Below are 27,299 nucleotides of genomic sequence, written 5' to 3' on the forward strand. Positions count from 1 at the left end.
TTCATAGTTTAATTTAAGCTGGAAAAGTAATCAGTACCTAGTTAGGGTCCAACCCCAAGAGTGCAACGTCAAGAAAACTAGCATTTTCACTGTAAAAAAATTCAACAACGATAAAAAATCAAGTACAAAAAATACTTGGAGAAACAAAATAAATCCCCTCAAAAATGCATTAAATATGCATTTAGGTTTTACAAAATAAAACATAAAACAACAGTTTGTAAGTGGAAAAACACAATTGTCATTCATTAAAATATGCAACAATAAAAAGCAAAGTGCATTAATAACAATATAACAATCATAATTTAAATATATTTTGACTAATATATATATATATATATATATATATATATATATATAAAACATACATTAAAATATCATATTTATTAGTGACTGAATGAAAATTGTGCTATTGTGAATTTTCACTCCCTTTGAAAATTTGCAGCACTGACTGCTTACATCACTTAGCAAACCATTAAAAGAGGTATTAAACTGATGAGCAATATAGCATTAAAAAAATATAGAACATTCTTAACAGCATAGAAAGTAGAAAGAAATGTGCTGGAGTCATTATTCATAGATTTAGAAATTCAAAAATCCATAAAGATTCTTCAGCAGTATATATATGTATACACGGAAGATTTGCTCACATTGATAATGAAGGGAAAATATGTACTCCTCATTTAAAAATAAATAAACTTATGATTTATTTTTTGTTTTGTTTTAACAGAAGCACTATAATGCTTGTCTCTCGTTATATACGCATCTATGCCTCATGTTGTTTTTTAATTGTTTGTGTGTTCTGGTAACACAATCTTATTTTACTTTTATTACAAGATAATGAACAATGTAATTACAGCAAATTGTTATATAATGTGTGATTACATGGTTCATAATACACAACACTGTGTATTGATATATTAATATAGCATATTGCAATGCTATTTCTGTGTGATATTCTGGTAGGTAATTATACAAACGTAACTACACTGTGGTATTTCTGAAGTGCCCACATTCCATATGTGAGAATATTTCTGAGCTTCCAGATTCCACTGGGATTAGTTTAAAATACTGTAATTCATATAAAAACTGCAACCTTTAGCAAACTACAAAAAAAAAAAAAGAGATAAATCAACTTTACAGTGGATTTATTACAGGTGATGTGTCATGTATGTATGCATTTGCCTTGTTGCGACCCCCTTTACATATCTACTTGCCCCGATTATTCCCCACCTCCAAATTTGAGAAGCACTGTGGTACATACATACACAAATGGTGCTATGCAGTGTAGTGGGTATTGTCTTTTTATTCAAACCCACACAGTTACTCATCAACAATGGTAAGTAAATTGTTCCTAAATAGAAAAGTAAATATAAAAGTTACCATTGTATTTTTCTTCACTCAAGATGTACCTTCCACATCGGTTTACTTCAGTTTAATAATAATTACTGCAGTAAAGATTAATAACTCATTGTTGCAGCTCAGAATGAACTGACAGCACCAAAGCTTGCCCCCAATAATCAAAACTGACAAACACACAGTAAGAAATATAGAGGAAAAATATTAAAGTTAAGGCTGTTTTTGTCATCCACCAAAACATTGGATAAGGAGAATTATAAACATGTTTCTTGTAGAGGATATAGGGTTCTTTCTGCACATACCCTCTCTGATTGGCTGAGCCTAAGCTGAGTGTTGACGAAATGACATGGTGGAGTTTCATTAATAATAATAAAAATGACAATAATAATAATTTTCATAGACTCTTCACATGTTATATGTCTTATAAGAAGTGGACTTTACACTCACCATAGGGAAGGACATCTTCTGGTAAGATATATGTAAATTAGCTTTGTTCTGATTGGCTGTACTCTTTTGTGGCTCTTTGAAAAAACAGTCCAGGCTGAAACACAGCATGTGCAGAGCTAAACTGCTGAGAGTAGGTGGATATATATGTTAACATGTTTGTTTTTGTGACATCACAAAGATGATGATTTGGAAACAGGCTGAACTTAAATGACTCTACGCATTAGGAGAAACACTCTAAAAACAATAAACAGTGGACGAATGAAGCGAGGGGACGTTTCCTTCCCATTCATCCCCACTGGCCAAAAGGAAGCCATGCCACAGCACTTTTCACAATTTGCACTAACAGCAGCTGTAAATAGCTAAAGAGCCATTAGCAGAGTCCTCGCTTTGCAGGAAAAACAAACACACAGCTGGGAAAGTTCAGCACTAGTGGAGGTCCTCAACTTTGTGGTGATTTTTGTTTCTTCATATCTGAGACTCTCCAGTGCTTGGAGCACTCCTCAGAGGCCTCTGCAAAATGTTAAAATCCAAAGTCAGAAATTTGCTATTTATAAAAATGACCAGCACAATGTATAAGAGACCCCCCCCACACACACACACACCTGGCTGTTGCTGGATTGGTTGGTGCTGAATTCTGAGTATCTCTTCTTTGGTGGTCTGCAGACACCTCCGCACAGTTTGCTGTATTCCTCTCTCACCTGTCGGAGGCGACAGAGAACACTTTCAAATAAAAGATTTTGCCAAAAGACAAATACACACATTGACCACTCTTACCATAAATAAAGTGGATTAACAAACACGGGTTTGCTGTTTGAAGATTGTTCTGTAAATGGAGTCACAAAGTTTATGTACATAATAAAACCTGAGACCCAGTACAGTACCAGGAAAATTAGCCACACAAGACTTAGTACCCCATTAAACCCAGTACAATACCCGGGGAGTTACCCCAACAGGGCCCAGTACAATATCCCGAAACATACCCCAATGAGACCAGTACATGGCAAGTTATATCATTGAACACAGAGAAAATACCCAGACAACAACCCACTCAAGGTCGGTACAGCTCCTGGGATATTACACCCTGGAGACTCAGTACATTACCCAGGAAATTACCCCCCATTTAAATAGTAGAATCTCTGGGAAATCCTCAGTGCCCAGGGAGCGTTTGGGGGTTCAGTGCCTTGCTCAAGGGCACTTCAGCCATGGATGATCCTGATGGTCACGGGGACTGAATCGGCAACTTTCTGGTACCAAGCCCAGTCTCTAACCATTAGGCCAAGGCTGCCCATTAGGTTTCTTTCCGTATGAGACCAAGGAAAAAAACCTGGGAAACTGCTTGCACATTACCAAGATCAGTTCCAGGGAATTGTCTACACAAGATCCAGAGCAATGCCTGGGAATCTGGTTGGAATACTCAGGAAGTTTCTTTCCTAAGACCTGACACAAAACACAAAACTGCCTTCACGAGACTCTAGAGAAGATCTGTCTCCAGAGTGGTGTGATTAGACTAAGAAAGGACAGATCAGGCTTTTCCAGGTCTGTTTGAAGGAGTTCATTATGATGGAGTTCCATTTAAGAGCTCCATGTGAGACCATCTATGAGAGAGAGAGAGAGAGAGAGAGTCTCACCGATTTTCTCATTAAACAGTGCATGATGAAGATCAGCGCCCCCTGGAGGCTGTTGAGCAGTGTGAAGATATACAATATCACCACATTTCCCTGAAACATGAAACAGCCAAACACCCACATCCCGCCCAACACACACAGCTGAGCTACTGCTGTCACCAAGAAGCCCCTACAGAGCAAGAGAGAGACAGAAAGAAATTATGAATTTCTGAATATTACACAGATCCGGCTTTATGTTAGTTCAAAGAAACACACATAAACACACACTTGAGTTTCTTTAGCTTGGACAGGTCTGGGTTGAGGGAGGAGAACTTTGCTGCCAGTTTCCACACAGTGATGATGAAGAAGAAGCTGTTCAGGACGACGATGAGGCAGACAGGGGCGAAGAAACTCCAGATGAAGCCATTTTCAAGAGAAAGCCAGCAGCTACACATCCACACACACACACACACACACAGAGAGAGACACAAACACACAATTGGGTATTACAAAGAATGACAAAACTGTTACACACAAAATATCAACTAAAACCTACAGTTATTGAAAAGCATCGCAAAAAAATAAACATACTGGGATTTTTATTAATAATCTACCACTACCACAACCCCCCAGTGAGTAGACACCCCTTAAAATGTGTGTGTTTCTGCTATTGTAGGATTCACACACACACACCATGATCACACTCTTCACTTCAGAGGAAATGTGTAATCAGAGGTGTCCAAACCATCAGCTCATACTCAGGTCATTCAGTTTCAAATCAGATAACATAAATAAAAGTGATTTCTTCACACACACACACACACACACACACACACTCACTGGCGCGTCGTTCCATATCCTGAAGGGTTTGCCATGGCAGAGATGATGACGATGATCAGAGGAATGCCGTATCCCACAGCACACATGTACAGGAGCCGGATAGTGGTGTGGAAAACCAGGACCACCATTAGATAGAGCTGGACTCCTTCCAACAGCATCCAGCAAAATGCAGACAGGAAAAAGAAGTGTAACAGACCAGCTACGAACGAACACCCGATCTGACAGAGAGACAGAGAGAGAGAGAGAGAGAGAGAGAGAGAGAGAGAGAGTTTAAATACAGTTTATAAAATAATGTTTTTCTTCTTTCTCACGGGAGACATGGGATAAATCAATGAGCAGCAGACTGAATAAAACCTACAGCAAAATAAAAATACTGGAATCACTGTTGGATTTCTGGAAGGTTCCGATTAAAAAAACTGAATATTACAGTATCATTAATTACTAATTCTGTCTAATAATATAGAACACTTCACAAATTATAACCAAACAACAGTAAATAACAATCTTTAAAGCTAACTGTCCAGGCCATTGTTCCTCTGGGGGCTGTAAGCCCTTAAGGATCTACAAGAGGGTGCTAAGGGAGCCACAGAAAATCTCAGACGTTATAAACGCTTCAGGCAGTTCAGCGTGTTTTTACTTCTGGAAGCCCACCTCGTTCTTGGTGCTGGAAATGAAGAAGAGGAAGAGGAAGTTGGCGATGAAGAGGCACACACACAGCTGCAGGTGGATGGTGGTGCGAGTGCTTTTAATGGCGCGGCACAAACTGAACGTCAAGATACACAAAAACAAACACAGTAGGGAGAGAGACAGGCCAATACGGGTGATCAACACGAGCTCAAAGTTGTCCTACAGAGAGAGAGAGAGAGAGAGAGAGAGAAAGAGAGAGAGAGAGAAATCTATTATTACATTCATATATTTTTTGAAAATGTCCATGTCATTAGGAAGTGCTAAAATTGCTCAGAAACTGTACTTTCCCTACTTATGTGCACCCAGATTTGTGTAGACTTTAGAAGCAGTTAGCATTCAAATCCAGCTTTACCTCGATGGGGTAGAGTGCCATGAGCACAGCGAAGCTGCTCAGGTGATTCCAGGAGCACATGGCATGTGTGGCGTTAAACACAGCCCCCACACACCCATTTCTTGACCACGTCCCTCCGTCCTCAGGTGCCCAGAACACACAGCTGTAGTTTCGCTGTTCAGACACCGCCCCCTCCTGGAGAACCTGAAGAACGCAATGAAAACTTAGAATACAATGAACTCCAGAGAACTCTAGGCACTAAGAGGTCTACTAATTCTGAGAAAACAAGAGCACTGATGGATCAATGAGTAACTAACTAACAAAAGCAATCCCAAAATGGACACCCTCATTCAAGAAAACTGTATCGTTCTCACTATTAAAACTTCAGTTAATCGTGGTTGATTATTTTCAGTGGTGTATTTGTAGAAATTAATGAATAAAGCATAAATACACAGGCTATCAAAAGTTTGGGTACACTGACATTTTGTTCAATTCCACAAACCAGTTGATAATTTGAACAATAATTTGTATAATTTGTAATCTGATATTTAACTACACAGGAACATTTCAAACTGAATATAGTTGAAATAAGTGCAAGACCACAAATTGGAATCAAAATCAGGACAGGCCGAGGTGTGTGTGTATGTGTTTGTGTTTACCTGCTGGTGTTTGAAGGTGAGTGTGATGGGCTCAGGCAGGAGTTCTGTCTTTTTGTTGCTGACACAGACTGTCACCACTGGAGAGTTGAGGTAGTACTCAACGGTTCTGCTCCCAGCGTTCGGTTCCTCCACGACTGAGGTGTTGGTGGAGTTCAGAGCTTTATGACTGACCAAACCCACGTAGGCAAAACCTGAGGAGAGCGTCGGGACAAAGGCATTAACTCCTGTTTTTTTCTGCTCTGTATTCATACAGTGTGCATCTGTTTGTAGGCAGAGGTGTGTAGAGTCACTTTAACTGATTTGTTTAAGTAATTAATACTTAAACATGTACTGGGTTTACTAAATATCTTTTAAACACTTTTCCATTTCAATCAAATAAAACCTATGCAGTGGCCTTACAATGAATTAAAAACAAACCTCTGTATATTTGTGTGTGTGTCTGTGTGTGTGTGTGTGTGTGTGGGTGGGTGTGTGTTTTACCTGGATACTGTTCCCCCACTACAGTTTTCCAGCTGATGTTCAGATGGACATCATTGGTGTTTAAAGTCACACGGCCAGTGGGTGGAGTCACATTCTTTTTCACCTCAAGACATGTCTCTGTGTGGAAGAAATGCCATGACAACAAACAAAAAATCAGCCCCATGCTCCACCCACTAACATGTCCTTTCATAGCAACAGTTGCTAGGTTGGACAAGCACCAAATGAGAAACAGCAGGACACAGCTCAGCTTGATTTGTGTTTGTGTATGTGTGTGTGTGTGTGTGTGTGTGTGTGTGTGTGTGTGTGTGAGTGTGTGTGTACCTGAGATGCTGTTTTCCACTCTGGTGACAGACTCGTTGAGCTGGGGTCCGATGAGATGTAGGGTGTCCTCCATTGCTCCAAGGAACACACTCAGCGTGGAGCTGTCATTGATATTTCCACTGGACACGACCTCACCACTGACCTTCATCAGGTCCTGAATCACACCACACACAGGGACAAAGCTGTGGGAGATCTGTGTGTGTGTGTGTCTGTGTATGTCATACGCTGCATTTTCCGTAGAACATCATTTAAAGCATGGAATCTCTTTTCAGAATGACTGGAATCTGGTTTTCTGTTAAAATTCTGGAAGTATTGTTTGAGAGTGTGACATCCTGAAAAAGTATGGATATCCTGCACAAATGTGTGTAAAATATGGAAGTGTTTGCTAGCTGTGAAATAACTCAGCACATATGGATTAACCCCCCAAATTTCTGTGATTTCCTGCTTGAACATGACTACATCAGCTCAGACACAGTGATAGGGGTCAGATGTGGCCAGGAGCAATGAGAACACATAATAATCCAGAACTGAACGACTGCACTAGTGGACTGTACTCATGAGCTTGTCTCTTCTGTTTATTTTTTATATTTAGGTCACTGTACTTGAAATGGCCTTCATCTGCAATAAATAATGAGGCTCGTTACCTGCAGTAAAGACTCTCCTGAGAGCTGTGGAGCAGTGTGATTTCTCAGAGACTCACAACTCGACACAAACAGACTCAACAGTTTACCCACTCCAGCCTGAGAGAGAGAGAGAGAGAGAGAGAGAGAGAGAGAGAGAGAGGGAGGGAAAGAGAAATAGTGCATCTTTCAGCAAAATGTGTTTGAATATTTTAATTATTTTCAATTTTGAAGTAAAGACAGAAGTGTGAACAGCTGGTTATTTACCTGTGTGGGCGTGGTATTAACTGTATCACACTTTAGTTCTGTGTAGATACACAAACACACACAATCATCAGATGAAATGTATTATGTATACCCATGAAATACATTCACACTGTCCCAGAAACTACTTGTTTGTTGGTGTAATCATTTTGTGACCCAAAGTCTTTCTGTAATATTCTCTGTACTCCAGAGTCTCTCTGTAATATTCTCTGTCCTCCAGAGTCTCTCTGTAATATTCTCTGTCCTCCAGAGTCTCTCTGTAATATTTTCTGTGCTCTAGAGACTCTCTGTAATATTCTCTGCGCTCCATAGGCTTTCTGTAATATTCCCTGCACCCCAGAGTCTCTCTGTAATATTCTCTGTGCTCCATAGGCTTTCTGTAATATTCCCTGCACTCCAGAGTCTCTCTGTAATGTTCTCAGCGCTCCAGAGTCTTTCTGTAATATTCTCTGCACTCCATAATCTTTCTGTAATATTCTCTGCGCTCCAGTCTCTCTGTAATATTCTCTGCGCTCCATAGTCTTTCTGTAATATTCTCTGCGCTCCATAGGCTTTCTGTAATATTCCCTGCACCCCAGAGTCTCTCTGTAATATTCTCTGTGCTCCATAGGCTTTCTGTAATATTCCCTGCACCCCAGAGTCTCTCTGTAATATTCTCTGTGCTCCATAGGCTTTCTGTAATATTCCCTGCACTCCAGAGTCTCTCTGTAATATCCTCTGTGCTCCAGAGTCTCTCTGTAATATTCTCTGTGCTCCAGAGTCTCTCTGTAATATTCTCTGTGCTCCAGAGACTCGCTGTAATATTCTCAGCGCTCCAGAGTCTTTCTGTAATATTCTCTGCACTCCATAATCTTTCTGTAATATTCTCTGCGCTCCATAGTCTTTCTGTAATATTCTCTGCGCTCCAGAGTCTTTCTGTAATATTCTCTGCGCTCCAGAGTCTCTCTGTAATATTCTCTGCGCTTCATAGTCTTTCTGTAATATTCTCTGCACTCCAGAGTCTTTCTGTAATAATCTCTGTGCTCTAGAGTCTCTCTGTAATATTCTCTGTGCTCCAGAGTCTTTCTGTAATAATCTCTGTGCTCTAGAGACTCTCTGTAATATTCTCTGTGCTCCAGAGTCTTCTGCCACTTCTCTTACCTGTGCATTTACTCTGGTTGTTTCCGTAGTTAGTGTATCCAGTTTCACATTTACAGCTGTAGCTGCCTGGTGAGTTCATACAGGATCCATATTCTCCACAGATTAGTTCCTTACTATCACACTCATCAGTGTCTGAGAGAGAGAGAGAGAGAGAGAGAGAGAGAGAGAGAGAGAGAGAGAGAGAGAAACAACATAAAAAAATGGCACAACATTAACAAAAAAGGAGATTGATTGTTTTTATTTATTTTTATTTATTTTTTTTGAAGAGTGACAATATCCCAGGTTTGTGAAGTATAATATTTCTAAGTGGAACTTGCCCTAAATTGATCCCAGTTTTCTGAGACAAACCTTGACAATGAAAAATCATTTACACTAAAAAAGACCTTGATCACAGAGTGTATGAGGGTTAATGGGTTAATGAGGGAGTTGTAAATTAGTTAACATGGAGAAATCAGCATGAGTAAGAAGCAAACTAATGCACTGCAACAAAATAACAGATTCCTCAGTGAAATCATCTTAAATCAAGTCAATAAACTTAATATTTTTAATTATAAGTTTAATATGACTTGGTGTATTTCACTTTCTTTCAGTGATTTTATCCAAGGGAAATTTCTCAAGTCACTGGGAGCTCATTGTTCCAAGCATGTCCTCAGTCACTGAAATGAGACACTTTCACTGGATAAACTTAATTAAAACTAGCAAGTTAAATCTTGTATATCCAGTATCTCACCACAGTCTCACAGTGAGAAATATTAGAAACATAAATATATATAGAATATAAGATGATTTAACTTCACAGGGCATCACTCCTGCAGTGTGTTAGTGTTAAACTCCAGCCCTACAGGCCCTCACCGATGCAGGGGGAACTCTTGTCGCCCTGCTTATAGAAGCCCTGGGGGCAAGTGCAGGTGTAACTCCCAGGTGTGTTATTGCATGAACCAAAGGAACCACAGATAGAGGAATTCCTCAAACACTCATTAAAATCTGTAATGGACACACACACACACACACACACTGATTAAAATGCAAAATTATTCTGTATTCCAACATCTTTCTATAGCAGAACTGCACTGAGAAACGTTCACTGAATAAAATCAATTAAAACCAGTAGAAGTGTATCCGTGAGCTGCAGTCACATTATTTATTTAAAATTTTTTTGGTGTGGGCACTATATTTGGGAACGAGTGTCTGGTTTCAGAGCACAGTCCTAAAGTAAACAGATAGGAAACACATTTATCTCATACACAGCTCCTCTCCCTGCGGAGGAGAGAGTCTTACAGCACTCAGAATCACAGGGGCTTTGTGTCAGGGGCGTAAAGGATCCCACGGTGTAGTATAACAGTTAGCCATATTAGCATTTTCATCATAGGATCTAATGGAAAACTGTTAGCGTCAGACTCTAATGTGTCTCTCTGCTCTTCTGTCTGAATCTGAGTGAGTTATTCACACTCAGATCATCGTCTTATTGTGATCTTATTTTACTCCTGTGTTGTTGTGGCGTGTAAGAGACGACAGACACAAGCCCTGTATTCCTCTGTCTCAGTCTTTTCCCTGTTACAGCTGCAAGCCATGGATAGAAGCAAGCTGAATAGTGTTACAGTATTTGACAACAATCTCACAATGTGAAATATTAGAGACATGATTTTAATTTAAATTGATTAAATTCCACAGCTATCACAGTGTGTGCATTTTAAACTCCAGTCCTACAGGCCCTCACCGATGCAGGGGGCACTCTGGTTGCCTTGGTTCTGGTAGCCCTGGGGGCAAATGCAGGTGTAACTCCCAGGTGTGTTATTGCATGAACCAATGGAACCACAGACAGAGGAATTCCTCAAACACTCATTAATATCTGAAATGGACACACACAAACACACACACAATGTTATTCTGTGTGCAAATAATTTGATTTGAATAAATTGATTAAATTCTGTGCAAATTCTATCTGTATTATTGTCACCACAAAACGATATTCTATTAAATATTGTGGTCTGTGTCATTAAACACTTAATGTGTTGCTAGTTTGAGCTTTGTCTTTTTTGCATGGGAGTGTGAACGTTTAATACTAATAATTAATTAAATTTACTTCAGACATGATTATGATTAAGTTCGCCACCATTCCAGAACAACAGCAACCAGTATCCCACTCGACAAAGCATAGGTACCGATTCAGTACCCACAACAGTACATTGTGTACTCAAACTGTAAACATATTTGGGTTCTTGAAAGTGCTATATGAATGTGATGTCTTATAATTAATTATATTATTACTGTTATTTTTATACATAAAACAAAAAAAAAAAAAATCCAGAATGATTCATTAAAAACATATTCCCTTACACATAGTAACAATTTGAAAATAACCAAAATAATAACTTATTATTTTAATAAATAAAATTATCAATAAGCATTTCAATATTAATAAATAAGTTAATTAATTAATTGAGTCTGCATCACTGTAACAGTCCAAAAGAAGTTTGTAGTTACACTTTTTTTAAAAAACGAGTTTAACGAGAGATAATTTAAATCATAACTCTAAATGGTTTAACTTTGAAGGACTGGTGACCCCTCCAGGGCGTGTTCCTGCCTCAAGCCCAGTGATTCCGGGTAGGCTCCGGACCCACCGCCACCCTGAACCTGATAAGGTTTACAGACAATGAATGAATAAATGACCGCCCGGTCTAAACCTCATGGAGTGAGGAGAATCTCAGGTCATGTATCATTTCCAGCAGTTTGTAGACACTCACTCACACAGTGTTTCTTCAGAAATGAGAGGAATTAATAAAGTGAAGAAAGCTGAGTGTTACACAGTGCAGAGTGATGTTGGAACATAGCTATGATTTGATGGATCATTAATGACATTAATTAACATTAATGAGTGAAAGAATGGAGGAGTCTGTGTTAGTGCAGCTCAGTTTTAGCAGAAAGAGAACCTCCTTCCTCTTTTCTATGGAGCCATTCATCTGCTCTGGCCTTTTTTCAGATGGAAAAACAAACAACAAGAACAAATGGAACTTCCTCCTGGAGCTAATTTTATACGTCTGAATGTTCTCATCAGATTCCTGTGAAATTCTGCAGTTTCTTGGTTCTACACTGTTTCTGTCTGAAGAGAAAACAACTAGCTCCAGAATGGACCGTTTAAAAGAGTTGTAAAATGTTTTTAAAAATCTCTAAAATGCTTTTCATTTTTAATTAATTGTTGAACAGTGATGTGGAAGTCTCTTTCTAAGAAGTTAAATGGTATTCTTACCTGAACAGGTATTGTTTTCTTCTTTCTGGAAACCAGGTAAACACACACACTTATATGATCCCAGAGTGTTTACACACTTGCTGTTGGAGACGTTGGAACAAGCCTCACCTCTCAAACACTCGTTTAAATCTGAAAGGTGGAAGAGAGGAATCAGGGAGAGAGGAAGCCTTAGACATTTACAGTGTCAGGAGAAGCAGGTCGTGTGTTCTTCATTACAGATGATTCAACATGTGATTAGAGAAATTAAAGAAGAATTCCATTGTGTTTCCAATATTTCTGTAGAATTCATTTGTAGATGCTCCACTGTGGAGAAATGTACAGAGTCAGAATAGTTCAGTGTTGGTGAATGGAAACGTCATCTAAAAGCTCCTCAAAGAAGTGTATAATGATTTTGCCTGACCATCATTTTGGGCTGTTCGTTTTAAACCCATGACTGAAGAAGTACATCACATTAATTAGTTATAGATGTAATTAGCTAACAAGTTTAACTACGCCACAAAAATCATATTCATCATCATCATCGTTATTCCTTATGCAGAGTATTGGACTGGAGGAGGTCTCTACTGATGGTGGAGAGGAAATTAAATGCTGGGTTTGTGCTGTAGAAATGAGGACGTCTGGTTCCATTCACCACCACAGTAACTTCTGAAACACATTGACTTACAGGAGAACTTTAGAAACAACGGTGGGATTCCTCTGTAAGTGTGTCCTTGTGTGTCTCACCTTTACACTGGCCAGTCCCTGATGTAAAGTTGGTCGTGGTTCTGGACTCATATCCCTCCTCACAGGTGCAGTAGTAGCTGCCGAATGTGTTGTGACAGATCGAATAATTTCCACACAGACCTTTATCCTCACACTCATCCTCATCTGAGAGAGAGAGAGAGAGAGAGAGAGAGAGAGAGAGAGAGAGAGAGAGAGAGAGAGAGAGCGCGAGAGGGAAAGAGAAACAGAGAGAGAGAAAGACAGAGATAGAGACAGAGAGAGAGACATAAAGAGAGAGAGAGCATGAGAGAGAGAGAGAGAGAGAGACATAAACAGAGAGAGAGAGAGAGAGAGAGACCACACACACACACATTAATAACCCCCTAAACACACATCACCAACACACACACACTAACAACCCACACACTACTGATCCCCCACCTCAAACACTATAAATACGAATGTAAACACTTACTGGTGATTATACACTTAATGAATATCTTATTTTGTTTATTAAATAATATTTGATCCTTTTTTTTCTCAAACTGATTGATTGATTGTCTGATTGTCATTATTATTATTATTGTTATTGATTTCATCTATTCATTTTTATATTTTTATAGTAATTAATGATGATTTGCTTAAATAATCGGTCAATTAAATATTTGTTTTTTTCCAAATATATAAACATTGTATGTTCAATTTAATTTTGTTTATGTGCTTTGGCAACATTGTTACTAAAACAGCCATGCCAATAAAGCCAAGCTGAATTGAATTGAATTTAATTGAGAGAGAAAGAGAGAGAGAGAGAGAGAGAGAGAGAGAGAGAGAGAGAGAGAGAGAGAGAGAGACAGAGCCTATGCCAAGATGATTTTAGTTGGCGTATTAAGCCCCCAGTACTGGGCTGTGGAGCAGTGGAACTGTGTTCTCAGGAGCAATGGAGTACCAGCCCATACATTCAGGAAAATCTGGGGCTCCATCCCTCCAGAAGAGTTGTTTCTGCTGCTCCACAGTTCAGTGCTGGGGGCTTTATGAACTTATAAAGAGGAATGAGAGATGTGTTACCTGTACAGTTGGTTCCACTTTTTATGAACCCAGGAGGACAAGACTGTACAGAGAGTCCAAACTGGACCAGACCTGACATAATACAGAGAAAAAGAAACATTATCGCAGGACATTAGAGGTATGTTCAGACACAGATCTGTCTGTTCAGGTCACAGTGACACTCTCAGACCACAGCACTGCTCTTTTGTAGTGATGCTTTCATCTGTAGAGTTTATAAATAGCAAGGTTCAGAACTGAATAAAGTCGTTGTGTATTTGGAACAGAAGCAAAGCCAAATCAATAACGTTTATAAGTGATACCTGTTTGACCCTGAGAAACATTTCATAATAAGTTCCCTCTCCTGCATTTCACTCTGTGGTAACAAGCCATTTCATTCATTTATTCACCTTCTGTAAACACTCCTTCCTGTTCAGGGTCACAGTAGGTCCAGAGCCTGCTCGGAATTGTTGGGCACCAGGCAAAAACACACTTTGTACAGAGCACCAGCTCATCACAGGGCATCACACACTCACACACACCTTTGGGCAGATTCACACACTCACCCAGTCACTCACACACTCACCCAGACACTCACCCAGACAATACTCAGACAAACACTAACTGTGGCACCCTGAGGAAACCCACACAGACACTGCAAGGACACACCACACTTCCCGAGGGTTGGGATGGTCCTCCCACTCCTCATCACACAGGCACAGTGATAGCCAGCATGGGCTTCTGTGAGCTGATGTAACAGATCTGGGCAGCTGACAGGGGGGTCCTAGTTATCAGAAATGTCAACAAATGACTAAATTAAATCACTGATATAATACCAGTCATATATGAGCTAATAGAATTAAAATAAATCTCTCATTTCATTAAAGTCATTTTTGGGAAGGCAACGTTCTTGAAAAATATCACATTATAACTTCATATTTTTGGTAAATATAAATTGGTCACCTATATTATTTTCCACCTCTTTGTTTATTTATAACTTTAACAGATTGCATGCCTGAGCAGTACATTTAAATACAAATAAAATCCAACGGCACTCTGACAAACATTTCTGAAGAAAAAAAACAAACCCAAAACACGGTACAGAACTCTTCATTAATTTCCTTCAAATGTTCTGTGCCATCGCAACATTACTTTAATTAGATTTATGCCTTGACAAATTTCCCTTAAGGAACTGAATCCTGTTTCGTGCCATTGTTTTTACGGAGGTGTTTCGTCTCGTTCATCATTTGCCTCCTGAGGTAAACCCCTGCCCTTACAGAGGCCGCCCAGCAGGGGGCAGACACAAATAAACTGTGGGAAATTTCTTTAGACGGTCTGCTGGGGTTGTGTGTAACTGAGGAATTTGTCAAAATGAATTAAAGCCTGATTCTTTAGGATAGACAGATAAATACTGAGTTTGACTATCGCAGGAGAATCTAGAACAACCGGTCGACCACAAAACCACAACGTTTACTGACTACAGTCAGGACTCCTGCTACTGTGTCTTCAGACTTTAGCCAAACTGGCTATGAAGCTGTCAAACCCTGCACCAAGCTGTCCAGAATCTTCTTTAAGGGTAATTATTTCTGTTAGACATCTACTGTCCACCACAAACACTGTGTAACTCTGCTGTCTCCTGTCTGACTGGGTCTGAATTCTTCAGAGAACAGAAGAGTAAGGCCTATCACTTTCTAAGAAACTGGGACAGGAGGCTAATCCTGGCTCCTGCTGTTCCTCTGGACAAGTTACCGCCTCTACACTGTGGTTTCCTCTCTATCACCTTTCAGGTTCAGAACCGAGCCACAGTGAGTTTCCAACAGAGGATCATGGAGACAGCTCAGCTGTTCCCTCTCAGCAGAACCAGTCAGATAGGACCTGGATAAACCTTCACACTGGAGGACTGTTATTCCTTCATTCACTAACTAACCACATTAGCCTCGGCTCCTGGGCAGATAGGGCAATTATTTTTGGCCGTAGCAATTCATACACTCACTGGCCACTTTACTTGAAACCCCCACGTTGAACTTCCATGCCCTGGCCACATTATTGGAAACACCTAAACTATAATTCCACACCTGGTCACTTTATTGGAAACCCCTACATTTTAGTTCCACACTTTGGCCACTTTCTACAATTATATTAATGTGGTGCTAACCCAAAACCAAACTGTGGATCAACTTTACCCTGTTTTCCACTACTTCACACTTCACACTAAAACCCGTTTATGTAAACCACACACACATGCACAAACAAGTATACTCGCTCAGATACACACACACATACATGCAAACGCACACAGACACTTCTTAAGACAGTGGCGCCAAAATGAGGATCGAAAGCAAACCACAGCAGGTTTCCTTCCTTCACATGCTGCTCCACGTTTAGCACTTCTCATTTTAGCCTGCAGCACAACAAGCTCCTGCACACACACACAAACACATACACATACATTCATACTTACACAATGCTTCAAGTAAGGAAGGAAAATAATACCCACTTTATTAGAAAAAAGTTCTTCCATTCACTGGCCACTTTATCAGAAACACCCCCCTTCTACTGACACTCACTGGCCACTTTATCAGAAACACCCCCCTTCTACTGACACTCACTGGCCACTTTATCAGAAACACCCCCCCTCTACTGACACTCACTGGCCACTTTATCAGAAACACCCCCCCTCTACTGACACTCACTGGCCACTTTATCAGAAACACCCCCCCTCTACTGACACTCACTGGCCACTTTATCAGAAACACCCCCCCCTCTACTGACACTCACTGGCCACTTTATCAGAAACACCCCCCCTCTACTGACACTCACTGGCCACTTTATCAGAAACACCCCCCCCTCTACTGACACTCACTGGCCACTTTATCAGAAACACCCCCCCCTCTACTGACACTCACTGGCCACTTTATCAGAAACACCCCCCCTCTACTGACACTCACTGGCCACTTTATCAGAAACACCCCCCCCTTCTACTGACACTCACTGGCCACTTTATCAGAAACACCCCCCCTCTACTGACACTCACTGGCCACTTTATCAGAAACACCCCCCCCCTTCTACTGACACTCACTGGCCACTTTATCAGAAACACCCCCCCCTTCTACTGACACTCACTGGCCACTTTATCAGAAACACCCCACCCTCTACTGATACTCACTGGCCACTTTATCAGAAACACCCCCCCCTCTACTGACACTCACTGGCCACTTTATCAGAAACACCCCCCCTCTACTGACACTCACTGGCCACTTTATCAGAAACACCCCCCCCTTCTACTGACACTCACTGGCCACTTTATCAGAAACACCCCCCCCCTTCTACTGACACTCACTGGCCACTTTATCAGAAACACCCCCCCTCTACTGACACTCACTGGCCACTTTATCAGAAACACCCCCCCTCTACTGACACTCACTGGCCACTTTATCAGAAACACCCCCCCCTTCTACTGACACTCACTGGCCACTTTATCAGAAACACCCCCCCTCTACTGACACTCACTGGCCACTTTATCAGAAACACCCCCCCCCTTCTACTGACACTCACTGGCCACTTTATCAGAAACACCCCCCCCTTCTACTGACACTCACTGGCCACTTTATCAGAAACACCCCACCCTCTACTGATACTCACTGGCCACTTTATCAGAAACACCCCCCCCTCTACTGACACTCACTGGCCACTTTATCAGAAACACCCCCCCTCTACTGACACTCACTGGCCACTTTATCAGAAACACCCCCCCCTTCTACTGACACTCACTGGCCACTTTATCAGAAACACCCCCCCCCTTCTACTGACACTCACTGGCCACTTTATCAGAAACACCCCCCCTCTACTGACACTCACTGGCCACTTTATCAGAAACACCCCCCCTCTACTGACACTCACTGGCCACTTTATCAGAAACACCCCCTTCTACTGACACTCACTGGCCACTTTATCAGAAACACCCCACCCTCTACTGATACTCACTGGCCACTTTATCAGAAACACCCCCCCCTCTACTGACACTCACTGGCCACTTTATCAGAAACACCCCCCCCTCTACTGACACTCACTGGCCACTTTATCAGAAACACCCCCCCCTCTACTGACACTCACTGGCCACTTTATCAGAAACACCCCCCCCCTTCTACTGACACTCACTGGCCACTTTATCAGAAACACCCCCCCCCTCTACTGACACTCACTGGCCACTTTATCAGAAACACCCCCCCCCTCTACTGACACTCACTGGCCACTTTATCAGAAACACCCCCTTCTATTGACACTTACTGGCCACTTTATCAGAAACACCCCCCTCTACTGACACTCACTGGCCACTTTATCAGAAACACCCCCCCCTCTACTGACACTCACTGGCCACTTTATCAGAAACACCCCCCCCCTCTACTGACACTCACTGGCCACTTTATCAGAAACACCCCCTTCTATTGACACTCACTGGCCATTTTATCAGAAACACCCCCCTCTACTGACACTCACTGGCCACTTTATCAGAAACACCCCGCTTCTACTGACACACACTGGCCACTTTATCAGAAACCCCCCCCCCTCTACTGTCACTCACTGGCCACTTTATCAGAAACACGCCCCTTCTACTGACACTCACTGGACACTTTATCAGAAACACCCCGCTTCTACTGACACACACTGGCCACTTTATCAGAAACACCCCCCCCCCCTCTACTGTCACTCACTGGCCACTTTATCAGAAACACGCCCCTTCTACTGACACTCACTGGCCACTTTATCAGAAACACGCCCCTTCTACTGACACTCACTGGCCACTTTATCAGAAACACCCCCTTCTTCTGACACCCACTGGCCACTTTATCAGAAACACCCACCCAACCCCACCCCATCTACTGACACTCACTGGCCACTTTATTAGAAACACCCCCCTTCTACTGACACACACTAGCCACTTTATCAGAAACACCCTCCTTTTACTGACACACGCTGGCCACTTTATCAGAAACACCCCCCCTTATACTGACACTCACTGGCCACTTTATCAGAAACACAGATTGTAACAGCAGTGATAAATAAAAAGCCCCTGTGTCTGAGCTACATGGTTTAACCAGGGCACTATCTCATATAAGTGTGTATTCAGACTTGTTGTGGTCAGACCACAATCTAAACCAGACATGTTCTAACTGATCTGTGTGTGTCTTTTTTTTTTTTCATTCTTTCCAGTCACCACTTGATTCCAGCAGTGGTTTATATTTACTGTGTTGGTGAAAGGAGTTAAACTTATGAGGCCGATTTATTTATATATATATATATATATATATATATATATATATATATATGTATATGTATGTATGTATGTATGTATGTATGTATGTCCACATATGACATACATACACACATATGATGTCTTCTCCTATGAAGCCCATGGTTATATCAGCAACACAAACCCTGACCTCATTCTGCGCATGCGACAACAACCTGGCAATGTAGGCAGAGTGGTTTTTGTATTGAGCAAGAAAATGGGCAGTGAATTCCACTCACAAAACTGCAGCATTAAGTCTCCTCAGTTCCCAGACCATTACACAGTGTCACTAAGATAAGGTGATGTAACACAGCAGGACTCGCCCCTCTGTCACAACTTTTTTAAAGTGTGTTGCAAGTGTGAATTTCTATGTAGGTCTATATTTACAAAATACAGCCAAGATGATCAGTGACGGCAATGGAAATCTTTTATTTGTGCTTTTGTCATTAAAGGCAGCTTTGACAGAATTAACAAATACCAGGCTCTTGTTAAAATGCAGTGTACCCCACATCGCAACCTCTCTCGCAGTGGAGTGTATGATATTTTGACCCTTCCATTGTAGTCTGTGTCCACTGAATGGACTCATGTCCTAATTTGGCCTCTTTGTGGCGTAACCATGTCCTCATGGAAATGCCTCTGCAGTCTTTTTCTATCCTTCCTCTTCCTTTCTTCTCCACTATTCTTACCCACACAGGTGTGACCGGAAGGGTTCCCACACGTGTGTCTATTCCTGGGTGGTGTGCTTGTGTTTGACTCCACAGTCATTCACTTCTGGAGGTGTGTGTGTGCGTTTATTCACAGAAGAGATTTTGGTTTTTGACTGGTTTCAGCACCAGACTTCTTTTAGATCTCTGTCTTCAGAAAAAAAACACATGCCCAACAGGAGGAGAGCTGAGGGACTTTCCTATTGGTTACAATCCTGAGATTGAGTTACGAGAAAATATCTTTGAAATTGCCCACTGGACTTACACTTAAATAAACAGAATTCCCGTACTAATGCATGATTCCCAAAGGGAGGCAGAGGAAGGGACTCCTGGCCAACTTTCAATCAGGCAGTTCTTTCATTAGAAAGTGATTTAAATTAAGGCCAAGACTATAATCCATAGCCCTTCCCAAACCTCTCAAACTCTAACCTCCCCCTGTATACCTTTCTAATACATCAGCATTTGTACAACCATTCCTTTTGTGGATTTCAGCATTTTCTGAGCTCAAAAAGTCTGTGTAATCCCCTGAATAAACCCACAATCATAAAGGTGATTCATATTCTGTTTAATGAAACGGCTCTGGCTACATCCATCGACCAGTTTGTGTTGTGGAAGTTGTGAAATTTTGTGTGAATCTCCCCCCAAAAAGCGGTCTGTGCACAAACTCCAGTGATGCCACAGCAAAGAATAAAAAAGAAAGCAACACAGTTCTCTGTAACTTCGACCAGTCAAACTGTCTTAGTTTATCTGCATGGGGATTTTTTTTCTTGCTTTAAGAATTATTAATAAAAATAAGCAAAATAATCTGCACCTGGAACAAATCAAACAACTGAGTACGTTTCACTGGATCGTGACTTTATTTCATGTAAGTGAACAGAAGGTATTTCAGACATTATTATAAGAATGTTGATGGTCTGTATTTGAGGCAGAGGAGAAGGATACCATAGACACTTCAATTTTGGCCAGTATGTCGCTGTAAACAAAGCCTCCTTCAAAGATTCAGTAACAACAGTTTAGCGTTACGAAATGTGCTCTGGCAAGTGACTGTCCTAAGGTTAAGCGAGAGAGTGTGTGTGTGTGTTAGTGTGCTGGGGGGATGATTGTGGTTGTGGTGTGTTACAGGAAACAGTTTGTGGGAACTTCTCTTCCTTTTAGGGTTTACAAGCTGGTCCTCACACTGCTAAACATTGTTTTTATGTGAATATGTGTTTCAGGTTTTGGTTAGAGTTAAAGTTACAGGGAAGTTAGGGTAGGGCTAGCATTACTGTTAATGTTAGGCTAAAAGTACATATGAAAACAGTAAATGTCTGTAAAATTAAAGGAATTACTTACAATATATTCCCAAAAAATGGGTGTCTGTGATGGTATGTGTGTGAGAGAGTTTGTTTCCCAAGCCTGTGTGGTGGCTAAAGTAATCTTGTGCAACAGTGATATCACAGAACAGAAAAAAAAAAAACTTTCCGTGGTCTGATTAGACTTTCTAAGTACAGATCTTATATTTCAATCTCGCAGTTCTTACAAAGAAAACTCATTCTGAAACCCTTGGTGAGGTTAGACAGGAGAAAAAATAAAAACATTATAATGCAGAACAGATTTATACCCTTCTAGCCCCCACACTCCACTGAACATGGAGGGCTTATCTGTGGCTGACCTGTAGAGTTCCTTTCCATTGGGCTGTGCTTTCCTCTGGAGGTTATATAACCCATGGTAATGGGTGAAGCTCTTAAGAGGTGTGTAGAAACTTCTCAGTGTACCATCTGACTCTTTGCTCTAAATCTGGATTTCATCTCCATGTCTGAACATTGCTCATACGGACTCTCCACATCAGCCATTCCCCCACGGTCTCTTTCCATCTGAATGTCTTTAGCTCCTTTTAGGGTTCAGAACCGATCCACAGCGAGATGCCACTGCAGAACTCCAAGCCAAATACCAATAGATGATCCTGGAGAAACCTCAAGAATTGCCTCTCAACTGAACCGATCAGATAAGACCTAGACGTACATTCGGGCTGGCGTTATTTTTTGCTCCTTTGGTTTTTTAGTGTGTTTTCAGCGATTTTCATTACTTTGTAGAGAATGGTATGCTCTGTTAACTGAAGGTCATCATGTTCAGTGCCAAGTGTCAGCTACCCAGATAGCAAATTATATCTGGCCCAAATGTAACACATCTGCAGTTCTCTTACGGCCCTCATTTGGTCTTTAATTGAATGACAGCGTTGACTGAGGGTGAGTCTGGCTACCTCAACTCAGTCATAGCTCAACCGTATATGGGATAGATGTTGACACATGGCCCTCATCCGGCCCACGCAACAGTTACCAATGCTGTAAGAGCCAAAGGTGAGACCAGTTTGGCCCAAATACAGCTGCTATCTGGGCAGAGAGGTATGAAGCCATACAGAACAGGGCTGTTTAGCAGTGGACCAATGGAGCTACATCGAAAACCTATGGGATGATTTGTGATCCACAGCTAATCATCCAAAATAATTTTTTTCGGCTTTATCTAAAGCCTTCCCAGAAGAGTAGGTTGTTAGGTATGTGGATGTACCCAGTAAGATAGGGGAGGTTAGGAGGGGGTTCTCTGTGAGCATGTTGGCATGGAATCTAGAACCCCTGTACTGCTAAGGAGAGGCAATCATGGCACAGTAAGATGGGTTGAGGTAGTGCAGGGATACAAAGTTTTCATCACAGGGAACTGTTTCGCCCCAAACATTCACCCAATACTTATATAGCTACATTTATATGGTTATTTACTTTAGTGGAAGCAAGAGAGGCCATATTTCTTCCTGATCTCATGGATTTCTGGCCAAAGAACATGTTCTGAAGAAGACGTTGAGTGTTTCACAATGCATGCATTGCACAATTTAAGGGTTCTTGTTAGACGCAAGTGTATTTTGAGCACCAACAGCACATCAGTTCAACAAAAACTTTGAGAAAGTTCAACTGATAACAACAACCACAGTGAACTTTGCTCAGAGGTTCCACCATGACCTCAGGGAAAGTATAGAGGATGTGTGAGGCTGAAAGTGAGAAAAGACAAGATGCTGCTAAGTGTTTCCGTACAATGGCAGGCAAAAAGAAGCTGACTAGAAACTGGGTAAGAACAAAGTGTAGACAGTGGACTTTTAGGTCACTTTCCACCACAGAACACGTATCCTCTGCATCCTCTGTGTTCCCTATCATCAAACAGGAGCAACACAAACATCCTACTTGTTTCGTTTGGAGGATCAGAGATTTTTCTATGTTTGTTTATTTCTTTATTATGGGTTTCCAAAGCACAGACTAAATATATTTCAGCAGACTAAATATAGCATACAAGCCAAATCTGTGGTCGTTCTGTGTTTGGTTGTTCTCGCAAAGGCTTGCCACAGCTGATCACCTTTGAATTTGACTGAATGTCTGTACAGTTAAAAACTGTAAAATGAAACAAACCTCAGGTTTCACCCAGTACTCACCAAGAATGCATAAACACAACCCCAGTGAGACACAGGAAGGACACAACAAGCCCTACACAGACACTGACAAGCTTGAACCCAGGTCACCATGGCTCCATAGCTGTGTGGTAGTGACGTCAGTTGTCGCACCACATCACAGCATAGTGGCCAATGCTTGAGTATATGTGCCCACTGTAACTGACATGGGTGAAATGCAGCCTCATGCAGTATGTCCTGTTAGTCACTGAGCTCTCCCTTCAGTGCTTTATGGCTCCCTGTGCATCAGAAATGTTGAGAAAGTGAGTAGCTTTGCTGACTTGTGCCAAACCGTGCTTTGAAATCCCCCCAGAAAAGGGAAGATACATAAGGAAGAGAACTTGCAGGTGACTGGAAGACTTTGTCAGGATTATTCATTTTGCAAAGAGAACTAGATGTACACTGTGTCCTGACTGTTTTCGAACACAAACATAACTGCGCTCGTGACACCTCCCCTTGTTCTGAGGTGTCCGAGTGACTCTGAACATAAATATATACTCCACGTCTCTTTTTGCTTCTTCTTGTGTATATCACATATGTAAAAATATTAACATTACCAAACTGACCTCCCTCAGATGTGTTCCAATTTGAGGTTAAGTGGCAAAACTTATAAATACAGCTTCATATTACACTCCACAGGTTTGTTATTGATTTACATTTCAATGCTTTTATTTTTTTTTTTACTTGCTGGAGTTAATATACCATTGTAAATATACAAACAGCTTTTTACAGATGTTAAAACTGTGTGCTAAAATTAGCAAAAATTGCCCCTAAAGGGAACATCTACAATTGTGGGGAACTGTAGTTCTATGTGGCATGTTGACTTTAAGCAGCTCAGCGTCTTTTAAGGTGGAACGGTTTGTTTGAGGAGAAAAACTACTGTACGTGACTGAAGTTTAGCTTGTCTAAGTTTTAATTCCACATTTGAATTGCCACAGAAACTGGTTTGTACCTAAACCTCAAGTTGTTTAGTTTTTGTTTTAGCCCTTTCAGTCTCCCGAATTTAGTGTGTTCCTATTTAAAAAATAATCTGAAACAGCAAAAAATAAGTCAGTATTACCCACCTATGGAGCAGGAATAAAAAATATCCTCATCTCTTTTCATGCTTTTCAATGTTTGGAGGCCCTATGCCATTTTTCTGCCATGAGAATTAACCTAGCATGTCTGAACAAACCATTTTATTTTGTAACCGTTTAATGACACCAGGGTCATTAAACAATGACAAATGGTGAGGAAAAATCTGAATTTAATAAAGTTTTTAACATTTTTATTTATTTATTATTATTATTATTTTAATCATGAACAATACCTTTCAAATGTGTTCCTGGGTATGGCACAAAATTAATTTTCAATTTGAAATGTATCCAAACCAAGTTCCTGTGTCCAAAGATAGTGTTCAGACTTTACATACCATTACATTAATGAAACTTGCTTTAAAAAGAATAAGCGCACAAGCCACATCCGGGATAAAATTGAAAGGTTTACCACAAGCCCCTCACACATCTGCTGTAAAATCTGTTTTAAACTCCGTCCTTGAACTTGAACCTTCCCCATCTCTCTCTCTAGCCTTACTCTAACATTACCCTAAGGGTATTATGCTCAGTCCAAGGTGTGTGCGAGAGGGGTATCCACCCCGTCAGCTTTGAGCTGGGGATGAGTGGGAATGGGGTTTGAGATCCAGAAGTAGTCACCCAACAGCATCATCTAACCTCACATATGTTTATGTGGAACAACACCAAATCCTCACAGCAATGTTCCAGCATCTAGTCAGGAGCTCTAAAATAACATTCACACACACTTCATTTCAACATTTAACTACAGGTGCTTGTAGATTTAGCAATACTGTGGTTTTCACAGGTACATTTCTACAGCATGCGCACACACACACACACACACACACACACACACACACACACACACACACACACACTATATTCAAATACAATACTAAGTATGAAAGCAAAGTTCTATCCCCTGGTTTCATTCTCAGTAAGTAATTAGTTTCTGTAGGTACTTTTGTGTCTAAGATCCTTGAAACATATACATACACACACGCACACACACACACACATATATATATATATATATATATATACATATATATATATATATATATATATATATATATCACTTTCTCTCTCAGAAACAGTCACAAATACATAATTTTAAAGTCTGAATTACATATTTGTCTTAGTAAGGAGAGTCACACACAAACCATACACACCACTTACACACTCTCAAACTGTCACACACTGAGCAAGATATAGATTTATAGTTCAAGTGTGTTTATTCAGTGAAGCTTATCTCAAGCCTCAGCATGTGTGGTGTTAGTCAGACATTAAATGTAAAAGGGTGTGTGTGTGTGTTTTCACTGAGTTTGTGGTTGATTATAGAGATATCTGGTAGAAGTCTATTGCTGTATTAAATATTTAGTAGTTTGAAGTCTCCATTAATTAACTCCAGGGTAGGCTCACCCTGATCGGCAGGAAGAGTGTCTATGGAATGAACGAATGAATGAATGAATAACAATCATGTAATGCTAGTCGCTACCGACTGCCAGATGTTAAAAAGACATTTTATAATATGCCTTCACTATCAGCGGAGCCTCTAAGGTGACATGCTGCATAAATAAATTTAAAAAAAATGCATGGCCACGCCCTATTAACTTGTGGGAATGAGATTCAAATAGGGGCCATGGCTTTGTATCACATGGGAATGAGATGTTTAAACATGGACTGCAGCCTAATAAGCGTGAACATCTGTAATGTTAACATCAGGGTTTCAAAACAAAATAGGCTTTCATCCAAAAATGACGGAGCCCCTACTGTGACTGAAACCTTATGGATGACTAAATATATTACGTAAATATATTTTTATCATGAAAAAGGCCTAATTAATCGAAGGTAGAATCAACTTCTGCATTTCTACATTTATTTCTGTATTAAATACAAAACAACAGTGAATTATCTGTTTTTGAACCTTGACGTAATATACATCTTCCCACATGAGTGTAACATTGCACATGTTCACACACACTAAGCTGTGGTCAGGGCTTAACTATCATAGTCCTACACTTTACAAAGTCATGGGCAGATGTTATTTTTACTCATTATCTTAAACGACTTGAACTTTATGGAAGTAATTTAGTATCACACTCATTCTGGATCTGATCAGGGTCCCTCACAGGGCATGAAGGGTTATCATTGTGGAAAGGCTATCCACAAAATGGAGATTTTTCTGTCAGGACTCCTGATATATCTAGGCTGTTACAGTCCCATGCGCTACAACAGTAGTAGGTTTAGTGGGGTGTGATGGTGTCTCTGCTGTATTGAAGAAGCCCCTTGTCCTCATACAGTCAATACACAATCATCTCTCTTTCTCACACACACACACACACACACACACACACACACACACATACATGTCCATGCTGTCAGTATGTAATGACATATGAGTCACAGGCTGCAGTCTTTTTAAAGAAAGTCTCCATTCAATTACATTATAAAACAGGTTACTCATCCCCCACCCACACAACCCCCACTCACATACACACATCCCCTAAACCTTACTCTAACTCAAACACTTACTTTAACCCTAACCCTAACTCATGCCCTCATCTCACAGTTAAATGTATTACCCACAGGAAACAGAAGTCCCCACTCTGTGATTTTGTTGAGTGGTGTTGGTCTCCACAAATTGACATATCTACACACACACACACACACACCCCATTCACCGAAAAACAGTTCAGTCACTCACCCAGGAACACAAGGGTCCACTTTGGCTCCATTTTAAGTCCAGAAAGTTTGTTCCTCCTTTTGCTTCAGGTCGTAGTTCCAGTCAGAATCATTCATTCCAGTTAGAGCCTGTAAATCCCCCTCCTTTCCTTTCTCTTCAACTCTGACCCACTCTGCTGAAGGATCTTTCAGCTCTCTTTCTCTTTCTGAGTTCTTTCAGATTCCTTCTTTTTGTTTTGCTCCTCTCTTCTCTTTGCACCTCCCCCTGTCCTTTCCAACTCTTAGCTGTGTTTAAAAGCAGATGCTGATCTTTTTGTCTCTCTCTCTCTCTCTCTCTCTCTCTCACTTTCTTTGTTATCCGCC

The 27,299-nt window shown here is 40.8% G+C and overlaps 1 protein-coding gene across 3 annotated transcripts; it reads right to left on the bottom strand.

Moving 5' to 3' along the window:
* Positions 1-27,299, bottom strand: LOC136686581 (adhesion G protein-coupled receptor E5-like). 3 transcript variants are annotated; one of them, XM_066660470.1, is made up of 19 exons: positions 26,959-27,299; positions 13,764-13,835; positions 12,720-12,863; positions 11,997-12,125; positions 10,467-10,598; positions 9,602-9,733; positions 8,750-8,881; positions 7,613-7,650; positions 7,370-7,465; positions 6,726-6,879; positions 6,405-6,521; positions 5,925-6,115; positions 5,287-5,469; positions 4,899-5,093; positions 4,248-4,465; positions 3,696-3,854; positions 3,432-3,597; positions 2,406-2,501; positions 1-2,313 (listed from the first exon to the last, which is right to left on the bottom strand). In XM_066660470.1, the coding sequence occupies exons 1-19, from the start codon at positions 26,987-26,989 to the stop codon at positions 2,269-2,271; spliced, it is 2,430 nt and encodes an 809-aa protein (XP_066516567.1). In that variant the 5' UTR covers positions 26,990-27,299; the 3' UTR covers positions 1-2,268. The 3 variants fall into 3 exon arrangements, with proteins under 3 accessions (XP_066516567.1, XP_066516568.1, XP_066516569.1); XM_066660471.1 differs by lacking the exon at positions 9,602-9,733; XM_066660472.1 differs by lacking the exons at positions 9,602-9,733; positions 10,467-10,598.

The sequence above is a fragment of the Hoplias malabaricus genome, chromosome 2, assembly GCF_029633855.1.
Source record: "Hoplias malabaricus isolate fHopMal1 chromosome 2, fHopMal1.hap1, whole genome shotgun sequence".
Taxonomy (NCBI): Eukaryota; Metazoa; Chordata; class Actinopteri; order Characiformes; family Erythrinidae; genus Hoplias; species Hoplias malabaricus.